Source organism: Ovis aries, chromosome 7 (assembly GCF_016772045.2).
Source record: "Ovis aries strain OAR_USU_Benz2616 breed Rambouillet chromosome 7, ARS-UI_Ramb_v3.0, whole genome shotgun sequence".
In the NCBI taxonomy this organism is placed as follows: domain Eukaryota; kingdom Metazoa; phylum Chordata; class Mammalia; order Artiodactyla; family Bovidae; genus Ovis; species Ovis aries.
In genome coordinates, this window is record NC_056060.1 from 19,103,608 (window position 1) to 19,112,843 (window position 9,236).

The following is a 9,236-nucleotide window of genomic DNA, read 5'->3' on the forward strand; positions in this document are numbered from 1 at the left end:
GGGAGGAGGGGTGGAGGTTGCTGGCATTTCGGGGAGTGGACCACGGCCTCTGGGGACTAAGTCTTTCAAATTTAACCACCTACCATAGTGCCAAGATCATAGTCTCTGTTCAATATTTAATAATGGTTGCATGAAATGGAAGTAACAAGAAACCTAAAGCAGAAGAAAAGCTCTAGGGGAGGGAAGTTAGTGGGTGTGCAAGGGGGAGGGGCTGTTCTGTGGCCAGGTTGGGGCTGGGGCCCCTGCCGCTTCCCGGGACTCCTTTGGTCCCCTGCGCTGTCGTGTTCCACGCACAGAAGCCTCGGGGGTCCAGGTGATGAGTCTAAGGATGGGGTGTGTGCCTGGACTCTGGTGAGCTAGGAGAGGCATCAAAACTCAGGCAGGGTAGGACGGCACAGAGGATACAAGTTTCGTTCCCAGCCTTCAACTTGTAAGATCCCTCCAGGGGCAAGATACTGAGCCCAGGCTGGCTGGGCCCCACTGAGCCTATCACCCTTAGGAGCAGAAGGCCAGTGCAGGCAGTTCCCCTTCCCTAGGGCCACTCACATTTGTTTCCACACAGGTAATCCATGTTTGTTATAGAAAAATGCCACATCACTCTTTATTGGACGCCACCGCCAGCACCAGTCCCCTTGTCTCTAGGCACAGGGGCACGTGGCCAAGGGGCTCCATCCCCCGGGCGGGGTGCAGTGGAAGCCTGGCCCCGCTTCCACTCTCCTAGGGCCAGGACCCTCCTTGGTGCCGGGGGCTACTTGCTCAGGTTTGTTCAAACTCCATGTCACAGTAGCCTACGCTGAGGGGCTGGGCCTGGACACCACGCCTGCAAGAGGACGTAAAGAAACAGGTACCATGAGTCCTCGAAGGCAGTTAGTTTTAGGCTCCAGCAACATCTTCTCCACCACAACCGACAGTCTCCCCTTCCCCCCTTCAGTGGATTTCACGCTGTCACTAGACACCAAAATTTCTTGGGGTCTCACTTCCAGAGATTCTTGCTGGGGTGGGGCTGTGTGTTGCCATGTGGATCGGGTACCCCAGTGATCCTGATACAGGGACACCTCGGAACCTTGAAGAATACCTCCCTGCTTCTGGGCCCCAGCCCCAAATCACTCAGTCTCTTGAGAAAAATGGTGGACTCCTACAATGTGCCCAGTGCTCTTGGCCCACTGAGCCCCCGTTAATGGCTCTAAAACACTGTAAATGTCAGGGACAGGGGGCACGGAGGCACTGTCCAGCCCACCTACAGGGTGTGGGCATGAAATCTCAGCCTCACCAGTTCCAGGACCTGACCAGTCTCTTTAGGGCACCTTGAGACATGCCTCCTTTATTATCCAAATAAATTATCTGCTCAGAAATGGTAAGGAACTCGCTCAAAGTCACCCAGTAAATTAGACAGTAGAGGCTTAGACCCCACATGCCTGGCTCTCAGCCTGGGACTCTGCTCTCTACGAGGCTGTTTCCCCAGGGTCTCAAAACCAAGTCAATGAATGAACCAGGGAACTGACCCTCGTACTCAGGCCCATCCCAACTGGGGCACGGGTGTCGTGAGAACCCATAAACGCATGGCCGTGGATAAGAGCACAGACAGTGAGGGCAGTTCAATTGCTGGTTGTGAGCAACTTTGGGCAAGTTACTGAGCTGCTCTGTGCCTCAGCTGCCTGCCTCTGCGATGGGCATAGAAACTCTATCCCCTGATAGGGCTGTGGAAAAGACTGAATCAAGCAGTGCCAGCAGAGGGCTGACAGGGCTTGTCACCCTCAACACGCTTCTGCACATGTTAGCTACGATCAGTGTTCTTTTCCTGTCAGGAAGGGATCCTCAGCCCCTGATCTTACCATGGTCTGCTTACCTCAGCAGCTCACAGCGGAAGTGTGCCAGACGTTTAAAGGCAAAGTCCAGGTTGGACACCATCTTATTGCTCCACAGCCTCTCAGCAACAGCCCCTGCTCTAGGCCTGCGGAAAGGAGAGAGGCACCTGGTTTGGGCTCTGGGTTCCCTGCAAGGGTGCTGGACACCCATAGCCTCTTGTTTAGGCACCCCGGACTAGCTTGGGGCCGAGGGATGTGACCGACACTTTAATCAGAGTGACAGCTCACTAGAGGGCTCCCCAGGACTGCCAGGGCCCCGCTTCATCTTCAGTAAAATGGGGATCGTGATTCCTCCTCCTCTCCCAAAGACATAGGGACCAGAGTCCGTCTGAAAGGCATTGTGAACAGTTATTGATGGCGGCAGTGGCAGCTGTTCTCAAAATGTAAACTCTACACAGCCCCCCAAGCTTGCTGAGGGGTAGCAGCACTCTGAGGAGACAGCAGAGAGGAGTCTTAGTACAGAGACTGTGCATCTCAGGGCTGGATCCTGAGCCATCCCCAAAACAAAATTCTTTCAACGTGCTCTCCAGGCCTCCTTATCCCTATGTGTGAAGTGGGGACAACAATCTCCACGTTGTTGTTTAGCTGTCATGTCCGAGTCATGTCTAACTCTTTTGTGACCCCATGGACTGTACCTTTTCAGGCCCCTCTGTCCATGGGATTTCCCACACAAGAATACTGGAGTGGGTTGCCATTTCCTTCTCCAGGGGATCTTCCTAACCCAGGGATCGAACCAAGGTTTCCTGCATTGCAGGCAGATTCTTTACCACTGAGCCACCAGGGAAGCCCAACAGTCTCCATGGGACACACCTAATGGGCTGAAGGAGCAAACACAGAAGTCAGGCAGGAGAGGACTGTTCCGTACAAACAGAAGCAGCAGTGCGAGGCCCCTTCTCTCCCAGGCCCGAGAGGACGGCGCTCGGCTGGTGGTGGCTGGACGGGACTGCGCCTGGGAGAGAGAACCCATGCCCGCAAGCCCAGCTCTCCATATCCCCAGAAAGCCCTTACCAGAGCCTGGGGACCAGGTTTGTGCTGTCCACATACTCTCCCCACATACAGGCCTCTCCACCAATCACCAGGGCCTTCTGCTCAGGGCTACCTGAGGGAAAACAAGCAACGACAGGCCTCAACCACCTTCCCAACGTGGTCCTCTCCTCAGGCCATTTCATCTGCCGATCTGAAACGTCCAACCCAGGCTCTCCTTCTCTCCCTCAGCTGCTCTGGCAGCAAGGAGAGCTCCCTGTTTACCTTCAAATGCCAGGGGCTCCACCAGGTAGATCTCCTTCCAGTCAGGGCCATAAGTTATATGGTTCAGGTACCAGGGGGCAGAGAGCAGGGCCCGAAAGCCAGCGCTGGTGACCAGTGCCATCTCCTTCACATATTTTACTGGTATCTCTTCTCGCCATACCTGGATGATTGTGTCTGGCCGAACCTGTCACAAAAGGTCAAATGGCACAGAGGTTCCCGGGACACAGTCTCATGCAAGCAGCCCAGGCCAGGGGGGTGTGAGCCCCCTCTGCTCCCCAGCAGCAAAGCATTTCTCTGTGACCCCTAGCCACTGAACTTCTAGCCCAGTGCAGAGGCCAAGGCCCCCAAAGGCCCTAGGAGAGCTCCGTGCTGCCCCCTCCCCTAACCCCTCTGTAGTCCTGTCTACACTGAGATAGTAACTCCAGTAGGGAACTAACAGAGGCAAGCAGTGGGGCCTAGAAAACTCATCAGGGGCTGTCATGTCCAAGCATCTCCAGATATGTCGAAGATGGGATGAGGTTCCTGCAGAGCCCCTGATGTGGCAGGAAGCTGGGATCTTACTAGTCAATGATGAAGGAGAAGACAGCCCTGCCCCCAGGCCTGGAAGATCCTAGTCTATGACACAGGAATGAAAACCCAACCCATCATGCCAGTTTCAGGAATCCCAAGTAACCCAGCAGCACAAGTAACTCCATCAGTTCATAGTGAGGGAAGACAAATGGGGACTCTGACACCCACACTCGGGGCTCAGAGCTCTGTATCCATGCAGAAGCAGGGAAAGGATGGGAGAGCAGACGGAGGCCCTGAGGGGAGCACCTCTTCTCTGCTCCAGGCTCACCTTCACTTTATTATCAAACACCTCCTGCCACACCACGTAGCCCTTGCCGTAGGCAGAGACAATGTCCAGTAGCCTAGAGAATCCAGAGAGTGTTTGCTCAGTCCCGAGAGGCTCTGAGCTACTGGGGTCAGTGCCCTGGGGGCAAAGCCTGGCTAGGGGCCCGTTCCTGTCTGACCAGTTGGGAACCGACCACTCCAACCAGAAAGGACAGGACAGAGGACCCCTTCAGGGGCCCAGAAAGTGGCCCAGCAGGGCCTGGCCCTGTTACGGAAAGGGAGGACTCTGAAGGCGGGTGACCGCCCACTCCCGCTGCGTCCTCACGTCTGGATGTAGAAGGACTCCAGCTTCTTGAAGTCATCGCCAAAGCCTTTCTTCTTCATAAAGGCCTGGATATCTGGGTTGGACTTCCTGAATCCCAAGAGAAAATGAAGGTTACTTCTTTTGACATCCTCAAAGCCCAAAGCTTGTGGATTTGTCACCTGGCCTCCCACAACTTTTTTTTTTTTTTCATCTGAAAAACCAATCAACTGAAGATCTCAAGAGGCCACAACTTTGGGAAGTATGGCTGAAAAAGCTAAGTGAAGGGGGACCACTGATATAGGACCTGAAGAGCTTCAAGTTCACTTCCTAAGAGAACACATCTCAGTCTCTCTGGGCTGTGACATGAGGCTCTGAGGTCTTGGATTCTGGTTTCCGTCTCTTACCTCCCACACCCTGGGCATATCCTGCTTTTTCCTTAATGTTCATTCTTTATTCCAAGTGTATACAGGCATTGCTGTCTGTCACCCACGGCAGCTCCCTTGCCACACAATGTTTACATTTTATTTTTTCTCTCTCCTCTACCCTTTCCCCAGCTCTAGTTCCCACTTCTCCAAGAAGCCTCTCAGCCTCTTTTGAGCTAAGTAAATCTGAGGGCTGGAACCTTATTATTTAATACTAACCAGACACTGTCATATATTAGCCTCAAATTCATGTGTCCTGCCTCTTCAACCAGACTATTTTAAACTGTCAAAAGCAGGCACTATTTTTCTCTACCCTGATTTTTCCAAGACAATTCTGTGCCTGGAGGTGGTTCTTCTGTCAATACCTCGAGACTATGACAAGATCGCGGACTTGCCAAGACCAGGCGGGGCTCTCGGTCGGTGGAGAGAGGAGAGGCCTGAGCCATCTGGGTGGACAGCTGAGGAGCACCCGAGACAGGGCTTCTTTAGGCTGACCTCTCCTCTGAGTGGGCCGTCTATCAGGCAGGATGGGGGGTGGTCACAGGGCTCATACCAGCACGTGAAATCCACCTCATCTCCTCCCAGGTGCAGATAAAAGTCTGGGAAAACAGTACTGATCTCCAAGAAGAACGTGCTCATGAACTCGTAGGTGTTGTTGAGAGCCGGATTCACTGGCCCAAAGGTGCCAGAGGGGTGAGACCCAGAGTAGCAAGGAGTTAGTAATCCAGGGACACCTAAGGCAAGAGAGAATCTGACACTAGCGTCACAAATACACAAACCCCATGTATAGTCACATACACGGTGACAATCATGTTCATAGACATTCCCTCAGGCAGGAACACTCAGGCAATCGCAGACACGAGCGTTTAGTGACAATCGAAGAAATACAAGCATGTCCACAGATCATACCCAGACAACTGTGACACACTTCCGCTGCCTTGACACATTCTTCCACTGGGGTCACCCTTGCTCCCAAAGCGTGCTCTCCTCACGTAGTCTGCCAGCAGAAAAGCAGAGAGCCTGATCTAGACAGACTGGCAAAATCTTTCTTCCACTCTGGGCACAATGACCTACAAGGGCATTATCAGGCAAGGACATCTGAGAAGAATTTGCCCATGTTTTAATAGTAAGAAGTGTCCTCTTTCGCCCAAAGTAAATTCTGCCTATCTAAATTCCCAGTGGAAGAAGTTGATAGAAAATATTCTTCCAGAGACCAAGGCTGGGGCATGCTACATCCAAGAGTTAACATCCTAACTCCCCACTGAAGGGGATCAGCGGACTCCCTCCAACTGCAGACATGATTCTTACCTGGCCCCCAGGACAGAGTGTGGCCAGGAGTGTCAAACTCTGCCAGCACCCGGATACCCCGAAGCCGCGCGTATTCAATCACCTCCTTCACATCCTGCGCTGTGTAGATGTGGGTAGCAGGGTTGTAGGACCCCTGAAAGGCACAAAACACATTGAGGATCCCATTTCCTGAAGGCTAGCAGAGGAGAGGATATTCAAAATGCCTTCAGGCCCCCCAGGATATCAGAAAATCTGCCCACAGGGCTTCCCTGGTGCCGGAGTGGATAAGAATCCACCTACAACACAGGGGACCCGGGTTCGATCCCTTGTCCAAGAAGAACCCATATGCCCCTGAGCAACTAGGCCTGGGTGCCGCAGCTACTGAACCCGTGTTCTGGAGCCTGCAAGCTGCGACTCCTGAGACCTGCAAGCCTGGAGCCTGTGCTCTGCAGTAAGAGAAGCCCCTGCAATGAGAAGCCCACGCTCCGCAGCCACGGAGTTACCTCTGCTCACCACAACTAGAGAAAGCCCACACAGCAGTGAAGACCCAGCCCAGCCAAAAGTAAATGCATAAAATTGTTTTTAAAAAAGGAAGAAAACCAACCCACAGCCTGTTCATATCAGGTGCTGTCTTCAAGGAACTGTATCATAATTTCCCACAAGCTGTCCGTTCATTGTCTTATCTCAGTGCCATGATGCCAGTGAGACAAATAAGGTAGTTATTATACCCAGCTAACAAAATATTAATAAAAAAATAGGGCCAGGAAAGATTCTCTCCTGAAGGTCACATAAGAAATTAATGGTACAGCTTAGACTTGAATTCAGGTCTCTTGACTCCAAAGCCAGTGCCCTTCTCCTATATGTGAGTGTGTCCCTTAAACTGGCTGGTTAGGAGGAGGGCTGATGTCCTTTGCTAGCAGGGCCATAGGCAGAGTCAGACTTCAAGCCATCAACTTGGTTTGGGTAAAATCGAAACATACCTTTTTGGTGAGGTCTGGAAAAGTGAAGCTCTCATACGGGAAAGAAGAGTCATCGACCAGATGCCAGTGGAAAACGTTGAATTTATTGTATGCCATGACATCCTGTAGGTCAGAGCACGCACTGTGAAGCCAGCGCAACCTCTCCAGCTTCGGCCCCAAGCGCGGCAGGCCGCGCCACACACTTTCACAGGCTCAGCCTGCCCCAGCTTCCTGCTAAGAGTCCACAGGTTCTCTGTATCAGACCTTCCCATCAGGTTGTGCCTGGCATGGAGGGGAGGTGAAGACCCTGCACATCCGAAGATGGCTGACAGAAGCAGTGTCTCCTCTGTCGGGGATGAGTTACAGTTACGACGGGAGAAGGGCTGCCGCTCTGGGGTACTTTGGGGTCAGGAAGTCCCACAAGACCGTGGAAACTAATATTTCCTCTTGCCGCGTGGTTTGGGTTGTCTGACTAGTGTTTATCCAAACTGTGAGATCTGTTGTGAATTTATTTAATAGCCTCATAAGCCATAAATCTCAGATGCCAAGACTGGTAGATGTCCACTTCTCTGGTTCCATCAGAACACCAAAGGAATAGTTAGACATGTAAGTCAGATGGGTAACTGTCAGCTCAGACTGCCCATCAAATTCTAGACAGTTAGGATCATCCCCAGCTAAGGCTCCTAAACATCTCTTTCCTAAGACTTTATACTAACTAAAGATAGCTGCCCTTGGTCAGAGAAGCCAATTCCCCAACCCACCTCCTCTGTCACTGGAGATGGCCTGGACACTGGTCCTCAGTAGCCAGTGGTACGTTAAAATGACTCGTATTTTTTTGAATCTTGGAGCAGGTCATCTTGTACATTTTTCCCAGGAGCTCATAAAGTTACATATATTCTCTCTGTAACTCTTTAAGAATATGGCACTGGATCTATCTGTTGTCCCATCACCCCAGAATCCTAAGGGCAAAGAAGGCCTTAAGGCCTGGATACCAGAGTGTCCAGGATGCTAGACAGTGGCAGGTAATGGCGAGATGTATCCAGCAACAAGCCCCGGTGAGGGAAGCGCGGGAAGTCCTCAATATCCGTCTTGTTGACATAGAACTGTGTGGACCAAACATTGAACATATCAGGAGTCTAAGGCAATTCACCAGTGGGGTAGAGGGGGATGAGAAAAGTCTTCTGAGATCCCTGAAAACCCAACCAGCTGACAGTTCTTCAGGGTAACTATCTCCACAAACACCCCACACCTCCAAATGAATGACCATAAGCATGTACCTCTCCAGAGAGTAACCTTCTCCTGCCAGCCAGTGCAGCTGTCCCACACACCACTCAGCTCACGTGTACCAGATTCTCACTAACTCAATATTCTCTTCAAAGCAGTGTGGTCTCAAGGTTATTACTCAATAATGACTCAGGGGAACTGAGTTATACCCCAACTGGCAAAATCTACCAAACCAATTTCTACCCATTATCTCTGCGAATACTCTTTTTGGGACCATCTCAAGTCACCAGGACTCTGTTCTAGGCAAAAGAAGGTATTTCCAGGACTCTCAATATTGGGAGCAAATGCCAGAGGTTTAAGAGGGGCCCTTTTTGAAGGCCCACACTCACCGTGCCCTCAGGAGATCTCCAAATAAGCTGGCTAAATGTCTCCAGACCTACAGGGAAGTAGAGAGGTGGATGTAAAGACTTAGGGAGGTGGGTAAAGGGTCAGAACCATCTGGAAGGTTCCTATGTGGCAGAGCACAGTGCTTGGGCACACAGTGAAATGAAATCTAGTGTAGGCTGCATGCTTCTCAACAGCTAGAAAAGGGGGACAATAGGAAACCAGTATCGATTTTTACTGTCTTTTATTTTGGGAGCAGGCAGTGTAAGGGGGTTTTATGCCCCTCCTAGCAATACACTCACCCACATGCCTCTTATCTATAAACCCTAAGTCTTGAATTCACAAAGATATTAAGAAGAGAGGCCAGGCATGCTGAGTCCAGAGCATTAAATGCTCTCAACAGCTGGGGCCTATGAGGACATATGAAAGGACAAGCCAGCTCACAGGGGATAAATAGTTCGGTGGATAATATTCATCAGGAGCTAAGGGAGCTGAGAAAGGGGGGCCTCCAACCTGCTGCCTCTTCACTTTGAATTGTGAGAATGTGATCATAAACTTGAGTTTCATAAACTCAACGAGATCATAAACTTGTGGGTCCACAGCTGGACCCAAAAGACAAAGAAACATCCACTTTTCCTTTTCAAACCCTGAGCAGAGAACCAACTATAGGGAGCTGGCAGGTAGCAACTGCCCCAGGAGACTGGACACA

At 51.4% G+C, this 9,236-nt stretch overlaps 1 protein-coding gene across 1 annotated transcript in view; it reads right to left on the reverse strand.

Annotated features, from left to right (window-relative positions):
- Positions 1–756: 756 nt before the first annotated feature.
- Positions 757–9,236, reverse strand: part of HEXA (hexosaminidase subunit alpha) — a 31,294-nt gene continuing 22,814 nt past the window's right edge. The window contains 11 exon segments of the mRNA NM_001126343.1: positions 757–820; positions 1,847–1,951; positions 2,874–2,964; positions 3,114–3,297; positions 3,952–4,024; positions 4,273–4,359; positions 5,227–5,407; positions 5,982–6,114; positions 6,941–7,042; positions 7,912–8,022; positions 8,533–8,579. Coding sequence (NP_001119815.1) covers positions 757–820; positions 1,847–1,951; positions 2,874–2,964; positions 3,114–3,297; positions 3,952–4,024; positions 4,273–4,359; positions 5,227–5,407; positions 5,982–6,114; positions 6,941–7,042; positions 7,912–8,022; positions 8,533–8,579 — 1,178 coding nt within the window.